Source organism: Glycine soja, chromosome 10 (genome assembly GCF_004193775.1).
Source record: "Glycine soja cultivar W05 chromosome 10, ASM419377v2, whole genome shotgun sequence".
Lineage (NCBI taxonomy): Eukaryota > Viridiplantae > Streptophyta > Magnoliopsida > Fabales > Fabaceae > Glycine > Glycine soja.
In genome coordinates, this window is record NC_041011.1 from 30,339,522 (window position 1) to 30,363,019 (window position 23,498).

The window sequence follows — 23,498 nt, forward strand, 5'->3', positions numbered from 1 at the left end:
ATGGAATATATTAACATCGGTTGTCGTAGGAAACCGATGTTAATGTATTACATTAACATCGGTTTTTCTAAAAAACCGATGTTAATATAATATATGAACATCGGTTTTACTGGAAAACCGATGTCAACGTTCATCATGCATACACTTTTTTTGCTGTTGTACAATGTGTTTAACATCGGGTATTTAGAGAACCGATGTTGTCACATACATGTTAACATCAGTTCTCCAAAACCGATGTTAACATTGATACATTCAACATCGACACTTTCAACATCGATTTTAGAACCGATGTAGAATGTTATAAATAACCGATGTTGAAAGTGTAAAGTGCTAGTGTTGTGCATGGGAAGGAAGGGGGTATTGTAAGGTAAATTTGTCCTTTCATTATTATTGGGGGTGCAAGAAGTAAAAGCCCCTCTAAGAAAGAGTCAATGATTTAGTAGGGGAAAAAAACAAGTCTTTAAGCCCAACCTAGGATTTTAATCCAATGTTATATTTACTACTATCTCTGGTCCTATATGTAAGAAACATTGACCAATAAAATTGATTAGATTGGTTAATTTTATTGCAAGTCTACCCATGACATTAATGATTTAAGTGGTGGTTATTTTCAAAAGATAATTTTCCAAACTAATGTAAATATCTTGTTTTGTTGATAACTTAATAAATGCATCAAGTTTCATGGGAAAATAAATGTCCAGATATCAATAATAGATCTCGTAATTAATTAGGGATAAAAATAAAATTTAAATTAAAGTAGTCATATATTTCTTATAATTAGAAGTAAAAAAATATTATTTTTTTATTTCTTATATATAGGACCAGATGTAATAATATACAACATCCAATAAAATGCGAATATATAAGGTGGGTTAGGCGGTTAATGAAGAAGGAAAGAGAAAAAAGATCATAGGTTTAGTCCTTTAACTAATAAAAATAACTAATTAACAATTAATATTTATCAATTAATATTTATCAAGGAAAGAGAAAAAAGATCATGGGATTTTCACTTTGGCACTTTAAGACGCTTAGGCTTCAATTCACATGCAATGATCATGAATATGCTGGCATATTAAGTTTTTTGGACGAACCTGTGTTATTTAGTCATGGTTGAACCACACTACTAGTGTTACCACTTTTAATTTCTTAATTAATTCAGTAGTTGAATACAGAAAAGAAAAATATATCATTCATAACTATATGTTGATTTGGTCGACAAAGTTACATGAAAAGCAAAAGGGGCTAGATCCAAAGGCTTGAATTCCCATGGACAAAAATCCTGGCATGGTATACCATCCTTTAATTTCTTCTCCAGTAACGTAATTCCTCTTGTGCTTGGAGCCAGATGTCACAAACCGGTGTCATAAAACTCTATTGAATAACAAATATGATAAATATTAACAAGTATTCTTAGTTCATTGATATAATGATTAAAAAGTTTAAAGTAAATTTTTTTTAATTAAAAGACATAAAATTACGTGCTATGATCTTTTTAATTTTTTGTTATGACTTACATCATAAATATCATCTCTTTTAAAAATTTTAATCATTATATCAATCTTACTTTAATAATGAATACAGAAGTTATTGTGTTCTACAAACAAGGGTCTCTTTAATAGGTCTCGGTAATATTGTGTTCTACATCACAATAATGAATACAGAAGTTATCCGATAGCCTTTGTATTAAATGCTAGGCAATATTATTACATACAATCATGCTTGATGGTATCAATAGAATATTATAGTATAGATATATGTGGTTATGAAGCACGTTGCTCATCCAATAATCCAAAAAGCAGAGTAATTAAAGATGCTTTGTTTCTAGTGGTTTCAACTTTCAACTACTCTGGCCGTACAACCTTTTAGGGGTTTAATGATGAGTAGTACTGTGGTTGAGCCAATTAATGCCAAATTGTTGGCATAATTAATATTTGTGTTGATTGGAAGTGTCGGTGATGAGACAGCTAGAAGAAGAGACGAATCCTGATGATGCTGCATTTGGTTGCAATGGCCTTGGGACAATGCTACTACCATTGCTGCAAAGTTGCCAAGCCAAGTTGGAAATTTTTTGCAAAGGAACATTTCTTATTCTGTCCACCATGGCCTTCTCCTGACAGTAATACATGATTTAACATTAGAAAAATGTTTTCAATGATATCTCTTCAATAACTATTGTAAAATTGACTTTGGTTTGGAAGCATCCTAAGATTGGCATGTTTTATGCATGAATTTCTGTAAAAAAAAAAAAAAAAAGACTAGCAAGTTTTAAGTATGTTACAAACCTTGAATATTTTTTACCATTCGTACAAATCAATCATTGATATATATAAAAAGAGTTAGGCATTCAAATGTCTCAACAGGAAGTTTTGCTAAATAACTTTTTTTTAAGAATTAAAAAAACACTTTTTTAGAATATAAATTAATTATGTTTTTAATCCTTATAAATTAAATATTCAACTTTTTGGGTTTATTTCCTAATAATTTTTTTATTTATTATTAACTGAGATTAAAACAAAATTCATTAATTTATCATGGAACAAAGAAACAAAATCACTAAATTATCAAGGATAAAAAAATTAAAAAAAATAAAATTATTATTTTATTAGGAATACAACACCAAATAAAAATTTATTAGTTAGCAAATGAAAAAAATAAAGTATTTATTAGGTATAAAAATATATTTAAGTCTAAATTTAATAGTTTAATAATTAAATAATTATTATCTTTCATGATTGTGTGAACCAAATTTTAAATAAATCTAAGTACATGTAACTTTTATAATAAATATTGTTTTAATCTACAAAATATAATTAGTCAAATGTGACAAAAAAAATTTAAAAAAAGATCAATCTCTTAAATAAAATCTTAATACTTTTAGGGATTAGTCCTTAACTTTCGCGGTTGAAGAATACCCCGGTTCACACCAAAAAAATCAAATGTGACAAATACTTAATTTACTTATTTTGTTATTTCTAAGTAACCGTTGAAATAATGAAATATCAATAATTTTAAACTTTCCCTTGTATAGTTAATGAACTGATAATATAAAAGAGTTTTTACAATATCATCCAATAGCATATTACCGTATGTAATAAGTTAGTTAGTTGAGTTTTTTATTAGTTAGTGGTTACCTTAAAAGCCATTTTTGCCCTCATTTCTAATGGTTGACAGTAAATAATTAGTTTTCCATGCCAATGATAATACATACAAATTAAACTCTTTAATTAGCAAAACATTTTATACTCACAAAAAGATTAAATAGGGATAGTATATTAATATGACTTGTTCCTATACAAGGAAGGAAAAAATATCCGCCCATAAAAGATATTGCAACTAGAAGGAAAGCAAAGAGTAGTACCATTGTTCCTCTTTCCTTGGGTATCTTACAAGCCAATGAAGCCATACATCCAAAGGAATACCCTCCACTATAGTCATTCTTCAATCTTTTAGAAGATGGAGAAATTCCTAGGCTCAAATCAAGATTATGGCTAGTGCCTGCTTCAATTGTATCAGGAAGTATATTCATATAATAATTATTATTGAGTCAATGTTTTCAATCACACATGATAATACAGATAAGAAACAATTATGTAAGAAAAACAAAAACAAAGCAGCAAAAGAAATTGAGTAAGCACCAAGGGAATCAAACTCTACTGGTTTAAGAGAATGTGAGAGTGTTGTAAACAATCTAATACTAATACTATGTTGAATTCCTATCAATAAAAAAAAAAGGAGCAAAACAAAATGTACACATCATTTGTTCATACCTGCCATGCTCGAATTCGCAATTATTTCTCCCTTATAGGAACAGGGCTTAAAACTTGCGTCCACTTTTCCATCATCACACTTGATGGATGAGTTGGGATAAAATCTGCACGCAGAAAACATAAAATGAAAATCTGTTGGATTTAACTCCTTGTATCATATTATATAACTATATATAGATATATATGGTAGGACAATAAATTCATTATATATCCCAACAAGAACTATTGGAGCTTTCGCTGTTGGATAAGCCTGTCAGGGGCACACAAATCCGTAGAACGTATCATGGTAGGATAAAAAAAAAAAAGGAATTGTGTTTGTACTTGATCTTTATATATAACAACTTTTTCACAATATTAAGAAAAAGAAAAAAAGAGAGAAATGTATGATATATAAGAGGAGTAGTGTGATTGTGATGGAGAGATAGAGAAAAAAAAAATGCAAAAAAAAAAACTGTATGTAGATTGTATTTGTCGGGCAAAAAAGGTAATGCAATGCCTAATCAAATAGGATAAAAATTAGCAATATAATTATCTAAATAACAAGACACTACTAGTGATGTATTCAAATTTCTTTCAATATTCATACCAAACAAATGAATATATACAATGGGTATAGGCACAATGAATAACAAACGTAATATATACTACAATAAAAAGAACAACAAAGTCCTCTTGTTGAAGTAGTTTCATTGTTATTGAGTATTTTACTGACTGTGCCTATAATGTAAGTACACACCACTTTCCTCTTACAGGAATTACTCACATGTCACATTAGACATCAAGACCGGCTTAACTCTAAGTAAAACCTAATCTATATTTTAAGAGAATTTTTTTCATAAAATGAAAAAGTTATATATTAGAACTTTATATATATATATATATATATATATATATATATATATATATATATATATATATATATATATATTTAACATTTCTTATTTTATTAAAATTAAAAGTAAAAATCTTTTTGGTGTTAAACCTAAAGCTTAAGTTTTAGTTGTTTTATTGTTTAAGTTGATATTGAATATAAAATATGAAAACTCAAATATATTTAAAATTTCTAATAAATGATCAAATTTTATTTTAAATCTCTAATAAAAAATTTTGTTGTTTTAAATCATCGATGTATTAAAATTTTTGTTTTAAATCTTCGTCGTTAGTTATATGATGGCGTAACACCATCATAATCGATTAATGATATTTAAAAAATTAGTTTCTAAGATGATAGTTATCACTTACTTAACTAATGTTAGATACTCAAAACAAAATTTTTCGATATATCAAAAATTTAAAACAACAAAAAAATTTATTAAAAATCCAAAATAAAATTTTATCATTTATTAGGACTTTCAATATATATAAGCCAAATATGAATAAAATTTGAACAAGGCATAAATGCTTGAAATAGTAGTTCTCACGTCTTGCCAATAAATGGTGCCCTTCGTGGTTCTCCTTGAGCATCTTTGCGAAGGGCTAATGCACCTTTGTATGTTGAACTTCTCGAGCTTCCATTGATTTGTCGACGAAGTAAGAGCACAAACTCTTCCTTACTCAAACCTCTCATCTGCATCCCAATTAAATTATCATGAATTAAATTGTGACACAAAATTCAAATAAACTGATTTCCATATCTAATATTTCGGTTCAATACCTGCTTCAAATCCTCCTCATAATCACTTAAACTAAAGTTTATATCAGCCTCTACTCCACGAAACTTTATTGCAGCCCTATCATATGCTCTGTGAAGAGAACAATATCAAGTTTGTGAACAAGTGTTACATATAAAAACAAAAAGAAAAAAAGTTGAACACAATGTAGCTTCAGTCAAAGGTATTTATAGCCCTAACCTTGCAGCAGCTTGAGCAGTGTCAAATCCACCTACAAAAATAAAATTAGGCTAATTCAGCCACAAATGTACTTATTCATAAAAAAATAAAAAAAAATCACCACAGAAATAGCTTCTAACCAATAATTGAATCAAAATTATTCAAAACAGCACCAACCAATTAAATCAAATATTCACTTACCCAAATAGACCTGCTTCCCACAATCCCTGCATTCAATAAAAGCAAAAACTCAATGATGTCAACCCAGACCAGACCACCAAACAACTAATTATGACAGCAAGGACAATAATTAAGATTACTGCATTCATGGTTTTAAGTTATGGTTGCATGGTAGTTAGCAAAATTCTAGGCAAAATGTGACTGCAATTATGGTCACTGCGTGGTTTCAGTAGACCCCAAAATCCATCACATCAACAATTGCAAAGGTTTTGAAAAACCATAAGCAACCACAATTGTGGCCACAATGTCAAGGTTTTTGGGATCTTTGCCATCACATTGCGACCGCAATCACAACTACATCTACTACATTTGTCTGTAATATTCTACAATATTAAGGATTGTGACAACAATTTAAAATCTTGGTAATTACATACCACAATTTAAAACCTTAACCACATCTATTGATTTTCATCTTATACTAGAAATTGAACATCATAAACCATACCAAATATGAGACTCCCATCTACCAGTCCTGCGGTAGAAGGTGACACCCCGGTACTGCGAGCTGCGAGACCTTGGTCCTCTCCTATTTTTCCTCACATGAGGTAGCTTCTGCTGTAAGGTTCTGAGTCCATTTTGTCCATCAGGCTCTGGTAAGCACAAGTTCAAGCATTGAGTCTTCCCCCACAGCCCCAATTTGAAATCAGGCACTCTAGCTCCATTATCAGCAGCAGCAGCAGCAGTCACAGGGAAAAGGGTCCTTGTCACTATCTCTGCCTCCTTATTGACCCTTTCAGTGGCAGCATCAAACTCTGACTTATCCCTCTCTTTCTTCAGTATGTCAAAAATCAAGGGAGAGGAATTGTTTGAGGAATCATCCTCTGCAGGATTCCACACAGAGGAGTTGGCGGTTCTTGAAGCTGAGATTTCAGGTGGGAAACTTTGCAGCTGCAATCCCTTTTGATCACAGCTTGAATCAGCATCAGCATCACCATGGTTGATGTCCACATTGAGATCAAACATAGCCATGTCCTGGGAAAGCTCTCTTCTAATTTAATCAGCTTACCCTTTTGGAAGAGTATCATGTACTTCCTTCTGCAGTGAAGTCAAAGTACAATGAAACTCAAACTAGGAGAGAGAGAGAGAGGGAAAAAGGACTTTTAAAGGTTGAGCATAGCAGAGGAAGATAGAAGAATGAGTTGGTGAGGGTAAAAGAGTATCTGTCAGAAAAACAAATAGACTGAAATTAAGGTAGAGGAAGATCAGGGAGAAAACAGTGGAGAAAGATAAGAAAGAACAGGAGCTTCTTCCAGAATCAGAGGGAATAAGGCACAAACAAGAGCATGGTTGAGACTGACACAGAGATGTGATTGGCCTCAAAAGCAAAGATATTGTGAAGTGTTAACTGTTTGGACTGATACACACACATGCCCTTTATCTTTGGATAGAGGGGTAAGGACAAAGGAGACATAATATCAATATCATCATGATTTCACCCCCTTTGTGTTTCAATGTTACACCATATATATATATATATATAAATATAAGGATGAACCTCAGGTAAAGAATTTCTAACAACTCACTTTTTAACTAACTAAACTAAAATTCCTTGGTATTATACCTATCTTTTGCAGTTGAATAATTCTATTAATGCTCTTATTCAATTGCTCGATAATTTTAAATAAAGAAAATATTAAATCTTTTTTACTTTTTTAAGATTGTGAATATGTTTCGTTTTGATTTATTAATTTTTATATAAAGTAATAGGTGATTAAAAACAAGAGAATGTTTTAGGAGAATATAACGTGGCTTTATAATCCTGTAACTTCATAAGCAATTTGATAAATATTTTTTCTTCTTATTTCGCATAATTTTAATGGTTCATTTAGTGTTTCTCTTCAACAAGATTAATGCATTTAATTTAAAATAACATAATAGATACGACTGGAAATATATTGAAAGATCTTGAGCCTAACCTGGTCAGATACCCTCCTCGCAAGGAGTGTGCAACAGAATTAGCTTGCAACAGAATTAACTTGTCTCTTACTACAGTCACTTTAAAAAATTTGGCTTCTGTAAAAGTATTTTCTTACACTCTGTTGTAATATTTTCTTTTTTTTTCTCAATCCTTTGCGTTATCAGAAAAAAAATATATTGAGACTAATTTGAAATTTGGTGAAAGATGAATAAAATTTAATAAAAAATTATTTTTACAAGAATCAAATTTAGATAATACACAAACGCTTTAACCTTAATTTTAACATATTAACTTTTTATGTTCAATCACTTAGTTATTAGTTATTTAAGTATTATCTTACACCAAAACAATTGACTTTATTTTCAACCATTTTACAATCCGACTCCAAAATTACCTGATTAAAGCCCAGGTCAACCATCTATCTTAGAGCCTTGATTAAACCCAAAACCTACCCTTCCAGAATTGGTCTACTAGTATTACTCCATTCAGTCACAGCCAAAACAAACGCACATGTATGGTCTCTACAGCACAATCCCACTGTTTCTCTTCAACTTTGGTTGTATATTGTAATAGCCTCCCATGGTTTCTTTTAAATAAATAAATAAAATAAGATTAGATCCTTGAAACTTATTATATAAAAGAAACTTTAATCCTGAGTAATAAAAATACTTTTGTTCATTTTTTTTTAACTCTCAAGAACTCTAACAGAGCAACCAGAGAAGAAATTCTAAAGAACATCAGAAATGCCACCATTATTAATAGAGAACGCTTAACGACTATCTCGGTGTAAGGGATGAGTTAGTCACACTTGAGAATTAGAATAAACATGTGTAAGGATCCCTAGAGGATCAATTTTTTAGTTGTTTTGGGTTGTTTTATGAAATTAAATTATGTTTTTATGTTTTTGTGTTTTTAATCGCCGATTCACTATGTTTGACAGACCAATTGGTATCCCAATGCGAATATATTGTGAAATTGATGTGTTCCTATATTGAGTGTGAATTTAAGAAATTGGGGTTCTTTATAATTAGCATAAAAGTAGTTATTTTCTTTATACTTGATGTATTGACCTTTTAATTTTGTTGTTTTTTTTTCTTTCTAAAATTTTTGACGTCACATTGACATTTTTATTTCACAAGCTTTGTTTTTCTTCTTCCGATCACTTCTATCATGAAATGCATAGGAGGAGTGGTCATTAGATAATTGAATTAATTAAAGCTATTTAAAGGAATTGACTAAAACTTTATTTACATTATAATTAGACATTTACCGGACGTTCATGACTTCGCTGAAATATGTTTATACATATTTTTCATGTAAATCAATATGCGTATATAAATTTTTTATTTGTTATATATGTATCCTATATTTTTATCTAATGATATGTTTGTTATTATTTTATATATACATCCTCACGAAAAGATACAAAAAAAGTTGTCATTGGGTGGAGAATTCCCATCCACTTGCTGTCTCGTTCGCTGCCTCCAGTCATAATTATGCTATTGGCCCAGTTGGAGTTCTGACTATAGCTGCAATCTATCCCATTTTGGGGAGAAGTGTACCGCAGTGGAGTTAGTAAACAGAATTAGCGGACCCAAACAATAGAGCTCATTCGAGATATTGATATGTTTCTTACTTTTATATATTTATATATATATATATAGTTAATACGTTTAATCACTCAAACCATATATATACGTATAATTACTTTATATATATATATATATATATAGTATTTATATGTATTCGTATAGTGGTGGTGAGTATACATATTTGTTATATGTAAATATATTTATAAGTTTAGAAGATAGATGTATTTTATTATTATAATTATGTTTATTTATTTGTTAAGTATATTTTGTAGTTAGTTAATTTGTAAGATGTTAAATTATGAATATGAGATATGGTTGTGAATAAGTGTGTGATTAATATTTGATGTGATATTATTTGTGTTGTAAGTTGTGAACTATATAATAATTCGACTTGTGTTTTCCTTAAAAAAAATGTTGATGCACGAAGTGTTAAAAGAAAAATGTAAGGTTTCACGTTAGGAACTTGACGTGTTAAATTGTAGTGCAATGTGTTAAATGTGTTTGAAACATAAGTGTGAAGTCGTTGGTATTGTATAATTCATGAACAGTGTCTACGTGAAAAAATTGTTTTAGGGATTGGACCTGAATCAGGAAGGTGAGGCCCTAACGAATTCTTCGTAGTATATGCCTTGAGAGTAAAGACACCCGGTTTAAGTGCTCCTTTAAGCCTATGTTGATCCTATGTGGTTAGAGCATTCTCGTAAAACAGAGTGACTCTGACCGGTCACCTTAAGATTTTATTTAGTGAGAGTGACCTGACATACCCATTGTGTGGTGTGTCTTGTTATGCACTCCTAAGCGCCCTAGCGTGGTTTTTCACTAACATGTTATCACATTGCATATAGGCTTGAGTCTTAGTATAATTGTTGCATAACGCGTGTGAATTGTGTTATGATGAAATTGATGAGTGTTGTTAAGTCTTGACTCGAGTGTGTGATTCATGTGTAATATGATTGATGATTGAAATACGAATTTTAAATGATATAGTATTGAAGTAACGTGAATTGAATTAAATTGAGTTATGTTATAAATAATTGTATAATGTATTTTTCTTATGTTTTTTTTATCCGTATTTTATTTAGAAATGTGATAACTCACTCCCGGTGTGTGTTTGTGTTTGGGCTTATTGCCATTTTGTTTCAGGTGAGCCAATATATGATGAGTTCCATGCTAGAGATGGAGAGACTTAGCGTGTGACAGGAAATACTTTGATAAATGTGACATCGAGGCATAGGTTTTTATTTCATATGTTATAATTCCATGAATGATATAGTTGTTTTATGTTTTCTGCTCTAGTGTGATTTCTTTTCACTCAGAATGGGCGGCCTTGTTTTGAGCCGGGATAATTTTATCATTTATTCGAACAAGTTCTATTATGATTTCACTAAGTGGATGTGAACCTTTTACCCTTTTGAATTGTTTTTATTTAAATTTGTTTTAAAACTTTTAATTAATTTCACATGGTTTTTCCTTTTGTTATTAGTTTATATTTGTGTGGGGAAGAGGGTGTCACATTTAGTGGTATCAGAGCAGGTCGGACCTTTCGGCCATGTGTGTTATGAGCTTTCTATGTTTCATTGTGTACTCTAATGTATTGTGTGTTTTGTTTTGTTTTGTTCAGAAGTGTACTCTATTGTGTTGGTATATTTCTCAAAGTTATGCTTCTTGCGTGAAATAAGAAGTAATGGCTGGGAGAAATGAGCGAGAACAACTTCTTACCGAGGCCCTGAATAACTTGGCACAAGTTATGGCCAATCAGGGAGGTGGTGGAGGAGCAGCCGTGTTCCATGGTTTAGATCGTTTTCAGAGGAATAACCCACCTACCTTCAAGGGGGGTTATGATCCTGAGGGTGCTAAGGCTTGGCTGAGGGAAATTGAGAAGATCTTTCGGGTGATAGAGTGTCAGGACCAATAGAAGGTGTTGTTTACTACTCACATGCTGGTAGATGAGGCGAAGTACTGGTGGGAGAACACTCGCCCACGTCTGGAGGGAGCAGGTGGTGTCGTTGTCCCATGGGGGACTTTCAGACGGACTTTTTTAAACAAGTATTTTCTAGAAGACGTGAAGAACAAGAAGGAGATGGAGTTCCTCGAGCTGAAATAGGGGAGCATGATGGTGGCAAAGTATGCAACTAGGTTTGAGAACCTGGTAAGGTATTTTCCACATTATCAGGGGGAAGTTGGGGAGAGGTCCAAATGTGTGAAGTTTATTAATGGCCTCCTACCAGAAGTGAAGATGATGGTGAATTATCATGGTATCCATAATAGCTGACCTACATGTGTAGGATCTTTGATGAGGATCAACTAGAGAAGGTCACATTTTATAGGAATGCTAATGTTAGTCATGGGAAAGAGAAGAACCTTGTGACTCACAATCGTGCTAAGCCGTATTCTGTCCCTCCTGGGCAATATGGCAACCATTTTGGGGGACAGAAGACCAGCGAAGGACTTCACCCAGCTGGTGGGAGTTCCCAGCTAGTTAACAAAGTGTCTTAGCCTGCTGGTAGAGGTGGTGGTGGTGGTGGTGCTCCTGCCATTGTTTCTACACCACTCAGGTGTGGGAAGTGTGGTCGGCTTGGGCATATTGCTTGTGAGTGCATAGATAGAGAGGTGACTTTCTTTAACTGTCTAGGTAAGGGCCACCTCACTACCAGTTGCCCATATTCGAGGAAGAAAAAGAGGAGTGGAAGTTTGAATAACAAAAGTGGACAATCGAGGACCACGGGGAGTGTGTTTTCTCTTAATGGTGTTGATGCCGCATAGTTCGAAGACCTCATCCAAGGTATGTGTTTCATAAGTCAAGTCCCCTTGATTGTGTTGAATGATTCAGGTGCGACACATTCATTTATTTCTCGTGTTTGTGTTAAAAAACTTGCCTTGTGTGAAATCCTCTACCCCGACATACATATAAATAAGTAAAACATATAAAAATACTGATAAACAAATTCACATAGGTAAAAGGTTCACATTCACTTCATTATTACCAAATAAAACTTACTAAAAACATATTCGGCTCAGAACAATGTCATCAAAGTTTACAAAAGAAATTTTGATAAATCAGTGAGGTAAAATAAAATAAAATAACATCATGCAATTAAAATAAAAACTCATCCTCAATGTCATGTCCTATTAGAGCATTGTGTCCCAACATCCTCTAGCACGAGGTTCTTTAAAGTCATCCACCTAGTCATCTGCTCCCACGAATACAAGGTTCAACATCATCACAAGATTTAAACACAAGTAACACACAGAGAGTGAGTTGTCACATTTCTAAAAAAATACAAATAAACAAATACATAATTAAAATAAATTATGGAAGTATTTATAACATAGCTCAACTTAATACAATCCACGTCACTTCACCGCTTTATCATTTAAAATTCATTTTTCAATCACCAATCACATTACACATGAATCACACACTCGGGTCAAGATGTAATAACACTCATCAATTTCATAATAAACAATTAGCAATCATTATGCAACAATTATACTAAGACTCAAACCTATATGCAATGTGGTACCATGTCAATGAAAAACCACCCCGGGGCGCATAGGAGTACATAACAAGACACACCACACAATGGGTATGTCGGGTCACTCTCACCAAGTAAAATCATAAGGTGACCAGTCAAGATCACTCTATTTTGCGAGAATGCTCCAACCACATGGGATCAACATAGGCTTAAAGGAGCACTCAAATCGAGTGTCTTTACCCCCAAGGCCTAGACTCCGAAGAATCCATTAGGGCCTCACCTTCCTGATTTAGGTCCAACCCCTAAAATAATTTTTGCACGCAGGCACTGTTCATGAATTATACAATGCCCACAACTTCACACTTATGTTTCATACACATTTAACATATTGCACTAGAATTTAACACTTCAAGTTCCTAACTTGGAACCCTACATTTTTCTTTTAACACTTCACACATCAACATTTTTTTTTCAAGAAAAACACCAGTTGGGTTATTGTATAATTCACAACTCACAATATAAGTATTGTCACATCAAGTGTTAACCACACACTTATTCCCAACCAAATTTCATAATAAACAATTTTAACATATCACAACGTCACAATCCACCATCACATGTTTACGTGTATCTCACAAATGAATGCATGTTCAACTTTGCACTTATACTCAATCCCAATAACAATGTTATGATCCCAAAGCAGTATGTTATCTCACAATTCATCACATATTCAATTTATCCCTTAGACACAATTTTAATCACAATTTCATAATCTCAATATAAGAATTTATTGTGCCAATCTAACAAATCTTCTCCAAAGTACAAACAATATATAAAAAAATGCTTCTCAGAACATGGGGAGTAAAACACCTCAAACAATTTCACACAATCATATCAAAATCAATGAATCAAAATTCTAGGTTAAAAACATGAAAACACCAAGAGCATTCAGTTTTGTCAACCAATTCACATCAGAACATCAATTGGTCCATCAGATACAACATCGTATTTATAATCATAAAGGAAAAATTATAATTTAAAAAACATCCCAAAATAAACCTCAATTTGATCCTTTAAGGATTCTTACACATGTTCATTCTAACCCCAATTGTGATAAATCCAACTCTTACCTCTAAGCGGGCTCACGTGTGTTGTTCGGCAGTGATAGCGGTGTCTCTAGCAGTTCCTTAAGATTCCTCAAGCTTTCCCTCTATTTTCTCTATTAGGGTTTCCAAGCGTTAGATAGAAGGGGAAGAGATTGTAGCCTCCATTTTACTGTCAACATGCGAGACTAATTTCTCTCTGCAAAAACATTAATTTGCAAATCCCAACGGTGAGAGTCAACATGGGTTCCTAAGGTGGTGTCCAAATTTCCCGATGATCCAACGCTTGACGATTCTGGGATCGTAGTTTTACTGGGACAGGTTTTGGGTGTCTGCGGGAAAAGAGAAAACTCAATGCGAGGGACATTTCTTCCACCACAGACATTATCTCAAAAATCCCAATGGTGTGTGTGTGTGTGCAAAAATAAGTTCTGAACCACGAGTTCAAATTTCACGATGATCCAACGGTTAGCGAGTTCGGGATCGTCATTTTACTGAGATAGGTTTGAGTGTATACGGGAAAAAAAGAGGGTTTTGGGAAAGGAAAAAGGGAAAACGGTTTTGAAAGGAAAAGAGAGCGTAAAGACATATTTGTAAATGTAAAGAGTGACCTATTACATCTCTGTTTATATCTAGGGTACTCTGGGCCTTTTATTTAGTCTATTTATTTATTTATTTATTTCATAAAAATGAACTCTATTTTATTTCCTATCATATGAATAAATAAAATATCATTTTTATTTTCCTTGAAACCATTATTTCAATAAAGTTATTTCTCCTTATTTATTTAATTATAAAAACCTCATCATTTTTGTAAAACTATATTTATTTTAAATAAAAATTCTTTTTAATTTATTTTACAAAAAATGGGGTGTTACACCTTGCCTGTGTCTTCTTTGAAATTTGACTTGATTATGGATACACCAGTAGAAGCATATTTAATATGAAGTTTTGATGATGTCATAAGATAAGCGCTTCTCAAGATTTATCCAAATAAAGAACTCAAAAATTCAAGATAAATGATGAAGTTAGTCCCTAGAATCTTAGAAAGCATTATTTAATTGATGATGCTAAGGTTTGGCCAAAGGAATTTTTCCAAGTGCATTTTATGATTTTAAAAAGATAATATTTTCTCTCTGGTAATCGATTACTAGAGGATGTAATCGATTACCAGTGGCCAAATTGATTTGTGAAATAGTTTTTACAAATTTCGAATTTGAATTCAAAAGCCTGCAATTGATTACACAAGGTATGTAATCGGTTACCAGAATTTGAAACTATTTTTAACAGCTATTAGAAATTTGAATTCAAATTTTAAAGCCTGTAATCAATTACAACATTTATGTAATCGATTACCAGTATGGAATTTTGAAAAATAACTCTCAAGAGTCACATCTGTTCAAAAGATTTTGAATGGCCATCAAAAGCCTATAAATAGGTGACTTGGGACATGAAATTCCTTAGTGTTTTTCTGAGCAAATTGTCTTATCCTCTCAATACCAAATTATCACATAACACTCAAAAAGAATTCCTTGGCCAAAACACTTGCAAATTCAATAAGAAATCTTGAGTGATCTTCAATTGTAATATCTTTCTCTTAAAGAGAGAATTCTTCTTTTTCATCTTATTCAAAGAGATTGATTAAGGGACCGAGGGTCTCTTAAGTTGTAAGGAATTCTAAATACAAGGGAAGGGTTATCCCTGTGTGGTTCAGACTTTGTAAAATGCATTTTACAAGATAGTGGAAATCTCAAGCGGGTTGCTTGGGGATTGGACGTAGGCACAGGGCGTGGGAACCAGTATAAAACTAAGATTGCATTCTCTCTTCCCTTAAACTTCTTTTATTTATTGTTATTTATCTTTTGCGTTAAAGAATTTTACTTTGAATTTTAATTTTAGTAATTCAAATTAAGGGTCCATTAATAATTCAAAAAGAGAGTTAAAATTTTAATTGGGGAGTAGTCTTTGATATATTAATTCAACCCCCTCCTCTTCTTAAGATATCTGAGGCCACTTGTTTAACAACACCTGCTAGTAGGCTTGTTTTAACTTCTGATGTGTGCATGCAATGTCCTGTCTTAATTTTTGATAGACAGTTTCTGATTGATTTGGTTGTTTTATCTTTGAGTCAAATTGATGTTATTCTTGGTATGGACTGGTTATCTTCCAACCACGTCTTATTAAACTATTTTGAGAAATATGTTGTCTTTCCTAAGTCTGGTGTGAGTGAAGGTGATATGTTTTTTTCTGCTAACAAAGTTGAGGCATCTTTGAAGAAGGATGCACAGGTATACATGATCTTAGCTAGTACGAGTGCCAAGACCAAAACCCCTATAAGGGATATATCATTGGTGAGAGAGTTTCTGAAGGTGTTTGAGGAGGTGTCTGGATTACCACCTGAGAGAGAGGTTAAGTTCTCTGTAGACCTAGTGCCCGGTACTGGACCTATATCCATAGTACCTTATAGGATGCTGCCTATAGAGTGGAGCGAGCTTAAGAAATAGTTAGAAGAGCTCTTGGAGAAATAGTTTGTGAGGTCTAGTGTGTCACCCTGGGGAGCGCCGATGTTGTTAGTTAAAAAGAATGATGGGACTATGAGGCTATGTGTAGACTATCGTCAACTGAACAAGGTGACAATTAAGAATAGGTACCCTTTGCCTATAATAGATGACCTGATGGACGAATTAGTAGGGGCTTGTGTGTTCAGTAAGATAGATCTCAAGTCAGGTTACCACCAGATTAGAGTGAAGCCTGAGGATATTCCGAAGACTTCCTTTAGGACCCGATACGACCATTATGAGTACTTGGTTATGCCTTTTGGTGTGACCAACACCCCTGGTGTGTTCATGGACTACATGAATAGGATCTTTCATCCCTACCTAGATAGTTTTGTAGTGGTCTTCATAGATGATATCTTGGTGTATTCCAAGACTAGAGAGGAACATGAAGAGCATCTGAGGGTTGTGTTTCAAACCCTCAAGGATAACAGACTGAATGCTAAGTTTTCCAAATGTGAGATTTGGCTAAAGGAGGTGACCTTTCTAGGGCACGTTATATCCAAGGGAGGGATAATAGTAGATCCTTCCAAGGTAAAGGCAGTGATGAGTTGGGAGAGTCCTAAGTCAGTGTTTGAGATTAGGAGTTTCCTTGGTTTAGCAGGTTGCTACCGTAGGTTCATAGAGGATTTTTCTAAGTTAGCCTTACCTTTGACCTAGCTTACTCGTAAGGGTCAAGCTTTTGTGTGGAATGCCCAGTGTGAGAGTATTTTTTGTACCCTTAAGGAAAGGTTAACCACTGCACCAGTTTTAGTGTTACCTGACCCGAGCGAACCCTTTGTGATGTACTGTGATGCATCTAAGATAGGTTTGGGTGGAGTACTTATGCAATAGGGACAGGTAGTGGCCTATGCTTCTCGATAGCTCAAGATTCTTGAAAGGAATTATCCCACACACGATCTCGAGTTAGTAGTCATAGTTTTTGCTCTTAAGCATTGGAGGCATTACCTTTATGGATCTAAATTTGAGGTGTTTAGTGACCATAAGAGTCTTAGATATCTGTTTGATCAAAGAGAGCTTAACATGAGGCACAAGAGATGGTTAGAGTTCCTTAAGGATTACAATTTTGAGCTTATCTATCACCCAGGTAAAGTTAATGTAGTAGTTGATGCCTTGAGTAGGAAATCCATTCAGGTGTTTGCTTTGATGGTTAGAGAATTAGACCTCTTAGAGCAATTTAGAGACATGAGTTTAGCATGTGATATCACCTCTGGTAGCATTAAGTTGGGTATGTTGAGAGTCACTAGTGAACTCTTGAGCGAGATCTGTGAGGGTCAGAAGTCTAACCCATTCTAGTCAGCCTAGTTAGAGTCCATAACTGTTGGGAGAGAGAGTAGTTTTAGGGTGGGGCCCGATGGAGTCTTAAGATTCCAGGATAGAGTGTGTGTTCCTAGTGTACCCAAGCTTAGGAGAGAGATCTTAGAGGAAGGCCACAGAAGTAGTCTGAGTATCCACCCGAGAGCAATTGAGATGTACCAGGACCTTAGGAAGATGTTTTGGTGGCCGGGTATGAAGAAAAAGGTTAATGAGTTTGTCCTTGCGTGCCTAGTGTGTCAGAAAGCTAAGATATAACACCAGAATCCTTCGGGGAAGTTGCAACCTTTAGAGATACCTGAGTGGAAATGGGATAACATCTCTATGGATTTCATGGTCGGGTTACCTAGGACCCCCAAAGGTTTAGATTCCATTTGGGTTATCGTGGACAAGTTGACAAAATCTGCTCACTTCATCCCAATAACATCAGATATTCCTATGAGAGGTTGACTAGCTTGTACATCAGTGAGATAGTTAGACTACACAGTGTTCCTTCTAGCATAGTCTCTGATAGAGATCCCAGATTTACCTCTAGATTTTGGGAGAGTCTTCATAAAGCCTTGGGGACCAAGCTTAGGTTGAGTTCTGCTTACCACCCATAGACTGACGGTCAGACCGAGCGCACCATCCAATCCTTAGAGGACCTCTTGAGAGCCTGTGTGTTAGAGCAAAGGGGTAGCTGGGATAGTTTCTTACCCTTGATAGAATTTACATACAACAATAGTTTTCACTCCAGTATAGGTATGGCACCTTATGAGGCATTGTATGGTAAGAGATGTAGGACACCTCTATGTTGGGTAGATCTCGGTGAGAGCATTGCCTTAGGACCTGAGGTGGTTCAATAGACCACTAAAAAGATCAAGTTGATCCAGGAGAGGATGAGAATAGCCTAAAGTAGGCAGAAGAGCTACCATGATAGGAGAAGAAAGGACATTGAATTTGTTGTAGGTGATCATGTATTCCTAAGAGTCACTCCGTGAACTGGGGTTGGTAGGGCGTTGAAGTCCTGTAAGCTCACACCTAGATTCATTGGTCCCTTTGAAATCCTAAATCTTTTGGATCGAGTGGCCTCGGAATAATTAAGAAGGGGGGGTTGAATTAATTATTCATAAACCTTTACTAATTAAAAATTTACTCTTCTAAGGCTTTTACTTATGTTGTTAAGAGAATAAGGAGTAGAAGAGAAAATTAACAGAAAGTAAAAGCGGAAATTAAATGCACAACAGAAATTAAAAGAGTAGGGAAGAAGGAGACAAACACACAAGAGTTTTTATACTGGTTTGGCAACAACCCGTGCCTACATCTAGTCCCCAAGCGACCTGCAGTCCTTGAGATTTCTTTCAACCTTGTAAAAATCCTTTTACAAGCAAAGATCCACAAGGGATGTAGCCTCCCTTGTTCTCTTTGAACCTAGTGGATGTACCCTCCACTAGAACTGATCCACAAGAGATGTACCCTCTCTTGTTCTCAGTCAAACCCAAGTAGATGTACCCTCTACTTGTACCACAAAGGATGTACCCTCCAATGTGTTAAGACAAAGATCTCAGGTGGTTAAACCTTTGATACTTTGTGAATGGGGATATAAAAGAATTCTTAGGCGGTTAGTCCTTTGAACACTTTTGTATAAGGGAATGGGAAGAATCAAAAGAATTCTTAGACTGTGTCGTTTTGAATTCTTTGACAAGGGAGAAGGGAGACACAAAAGAATTCAGGCGGTTAGTCCTTCGTTGTTTTGGAAGAGGGAGAAGAGAGACACAAAAAGAATTCAGGCGGTTAGTCCTTGGCGAATTCTTTTTGGCAAAGGGAGAAGAGATGAAAAAAATGAATAGCACAAGTTTTCAAGGTTTAGAAAACCAGAAAACTTTGGAAAGCTTTTGGCACAAAGAAGAAGAAGAAGTTCAAAGAGATTCAAGGCTTGTAAAGGATTGTATAATATTGATTGGAAAAGTATATTGAAAAGCAAATCAAAGCCTTGCTTTTATAGACTCTTCATGTCTGGCCAAGAGGTCCATTTAGAAGAGTTATAACTTTTAGAAAAACTTAAAACCAATTTGAAAAAGTCAAAAACCAGTTGAAGGGTTACATCTTTTGATTTATTCAGAAACAATCACTGGTAATCGATTACCAAATCAGTGTAATCGATTACACAAGGGTTTTATGTGAATGGATGTGACTCTTTACATTTGAATTTGAATTTCAACGTTCAAAGGCACTGGTAATCGATTACAAAAACATTGTAATCGATTACAACTTTTAGAAATTAATTGGAATGTTGTAAATTCAGTTTGAAAACTTTTTCAAATCCATTTTGCTACTGGTAATCGATTACAACAATCTGGTAATCGATTACCAGAGAGTAAAAACTCTTTGGTAAACATGTTTTGAGAAAAATCCATGTGCTACTCAATTTTTGAGAAAACCTTTTCATACTTATCTTGATTAAGCCTTCTCTTGATTCTTGAATCTTGAGTCTTGAATCTTGATCTCTTGAATCTTGATTCTTGAAATCTTGAATCTTGATTCTTGAAATCAACTTTCCTCTTGAATCTTGAAGTGTTCTTGATTCTATCTGGAATATCTTGAACTCATCCTTTGATTGACCTTTGAGCTTTTTGTCATCACCTTTGTCATCATCTTTTGTTATTATCTTTGTTATCATCAAAACATCTTTGAATCACTCTTGATTCATCATGAAGCTTTGCTTCTACAAAAGCGTGTTGGTCCAGTTGCGTATCAGGTGGCCTTGCCACCATCTCTCACAAATCTCCATAGTGTCTTCTATATCTCTTAGCTTAGAAAATATGTTCATGATCCATCGCATGTGATCAAGTTGGACAATGTCCAAGTGAAAGAGAACTTGACATATGAAACACTGCCACTAAGGATCGATGACCGTATGGTTAAGCAACTAAGGGGGAAGGATATTCCCTTAGTCAAAGTGGTATGGGGGAGTGCTTTGATTGAGGATGCCACCTGGGAACTAGAGGGTCAGATGCGTGACACATATCCTACCTTGTTCGATACCGGTAAATTTCAGGGGTGAAACTTCTATTAAGGGGGATGGAATTGTAACAACCGTCCCTTGGTTTCTTTTAAATAAATAAAATAAGATTAGGTCATTGGAACTCACAATATAAAGGAACTTTAACCCTGAGTAGCTTTGTAAAAACATTTTTGTTCCTTTTTCTCTGACTCTCCAGAGCCCTAACAAAGCAACCGGAGGAGGAGCTCTAGAGAGCACCAGAAACGTCAACATTTCTAACAAAGAACGCTTGAGCGACTACCTCAAGGTAAGGGATGAGTTACTCACGCTTGAGGATTATAATGAACATGTGTAAGGATCCTAAGAGGATCAATTTTTGGATTATTTTGGGTTGTTTTATGAAATTCAATTATATTTTTATGTTTTTAATTGCCGATTGATTGTGTTTGACGGACCAATTGGTGTCCCGATACGAATTTGTTGTGAAATTGATGTGTTCAAGAAATTGAGATTCTTTATAATTAGCATAAAAATTGTGGCAATGATTTTTTTTTTATACTTGATATATTGGCCTTTTAATCTTGTTGATTTATTTTTCTTCTTTCTAAAATTTTCGACGCTGCATTGTATACACATACACATATTGACACTTTTATTTCACAAGCTTTATTTTTCTTCTTCCGTGTATGTGACTTTTCATCATGAAATGCATAGGTGCAGTGGTTATTAGATAATTGAATTAACTAAAGCTATTTGAAGGAATTGATTAAAGCTTTATTCACATTTATAATTAGACATTTACTGGATGTCCATGGCTTCGTTGAAATATGTTTAGGATATAGGTATACATGTTTTCCATGTAAATCAATATAAGTATATAAATTTTGGATTTGTTATATATGTATACTATATATTTATCCAATGATGTGTTTGATATTATTGTTATTAATTTATATATTTAGCCACACAAAAAAAATACCAAAAGGCTGTCATTGGGTGGAGAATTCCCATCCACTTGCTGTCTCATTCGGTCATAATTATGCTATTGGCCCAATTGGAGTTCTAACTATAGCTGCAATCTATCCCATTTTGGGGAGAAGTGTACTGCAGTGGAGTTGGTAAACAAAATTACCAGACCAAAACAATAGAGCTCATTGGAGATATTGATACGTTTCTTACTTTTATATATTTACTAGTCAATAACCCGTGCATACGCACGGGTCACTCGATTAACCAAACTTTAAAGGTTGATGTTTATGTGAATTTGAAATCCATGCATATGTATGGGTCACTTGATTGAGAGGCTTCAAAGGTTGATGTTTATGCCAATTTTAAACGTTGATTAAGGAAACTTGATGTTCATGCAAAATAATTATTTCAGATCACAAAATTAACAAACTATATTAGGACGAATCTCATACGGCTCAAACATAATAAACAAAATAAATATTTGAAACCAAAAGGGTTAAAAAGTAAAAAGAAAGTGTAATTAAATTGAGAATTGAAATTTCAAATAAGTCAAAAACTTTTTTTATAAATATATGACAGCATCTCAATTATAATATAAATTACTCCATATTTACATTTGTCAGATCACATAACAATTGTTAATTTACATTTAAACACTTGAATTTCAAGCACCTCAACAGTGACCACACTATTTCCTTCTAAAGTGTCAAATAGATAATTTTTATATAATTACTCGTTATTGTATATGTCTGATTTAAAAAATAAAACATAAAAAATGATATATAATAAGTTGAAAAGTTAATAAGATAAAAAAATAAACACACTTGCTAAAGTTAAATCAACAACACATAATAATAATAATAACAATCATAATAATAATAATAATAATAATAATAATAATAATAATAATAATAATAATAATAATAATAATAACAAAATTAATTAATTAATTAATTAAATACAAAAAGAGAAAGTAAGGAAAATTTCTAATTTTCATTGCACTACCGACGTGATTTGTCTCCCGTGTGAATCTCAGCATTAAAGTTGGTAGAGTATTTTCAATTACAATAAATAAGAAATTCAGAGTATAATTTGTTTTCATCCATAAATATAAAGAGAAATAACTAAAATACACAAAAAATCAAAAATATATTATGTAAATAAAAATGCAGGAAACAATCACCAAGATAAAAATAGAAACATTATTAAAAGGTGATTTAAAAAATAAAACATAAAAAAGGATATATAATAAGTTGAAAAGTTAATAAGATAAAAAATAAACACACTTGCTAAAGTTAAATCAACAACACATGATAATAATAATAATAATAATAATAATAATAATAATAATAATAATAATAACAAAATAAATAAATAAATAAATTAAATACAAAAAGAGAAAGTAAGGAAAATTTCTAATTTTCATTGCACTAACGACGTGATTTGTCTTCCGTGTGAATCTCAGCATTAAAGTTGGTAGAGTATTTTCAATTACAATAAATAAGAAATTCAGAGTATAATTTGTTTTCACTCATAAATATAAAGGGAAATAACTAAAATACACAGAAAATAAAAAATATATTATGTAAATAAAAATGCAGGAAGCAATCAGCAAGATAAATATAAAAACATTATTAAAAGGTGATTTAAAAAATAAAACATCAAAAAGGATATATAATAAGTTGAAAAGTTAATAAGATAAAAAATAAACACACTTGTTAAAATTAAATCAACAACACATAATAATAATAA

The 23,498-nt window shown here is 33.1% G+C and overlaps 1 protein-coding gene across 1 annotated transcript; it reads right to left on the minus strand.

The window, feature by feature from the left end:
- Positions 1 to 1,607: 1,607 nt before the first annotated feature.
- Positions 1,608 to 7,265, minus strand: LOC114370127 (AP2-like ethylene-responsive transcription factor TOE3). The gene is made up of 8 exons (XM_028327411.1): positions 6,282 to 7,265; positions 5,798 to 5,823; positions 5,618 to 5,648; positions 5,422 to 5,509; positions 5,189 to 5,334; positions 3,768 to 3,871; positions 3,359 to 3,495; positions 1,608 to 2,110 (listed from the first exon to the last, which is right to left on the minus strand). Exons 1-8 carry the CDS (start codon positions 6,803 to 6,805, stop codon positions 1,925 to 1,927), a joined length of 1,242 nt encoding a protein of 413 aa, XP_028183212.1. The 5' UTR covers positions 6,806 to 7,265; the 3' UTR covers positions 1,608 to 1,924.
- Between the last annotated feature and the right edge of the window lie 16,233 nt (positions 7,266 to 23,498).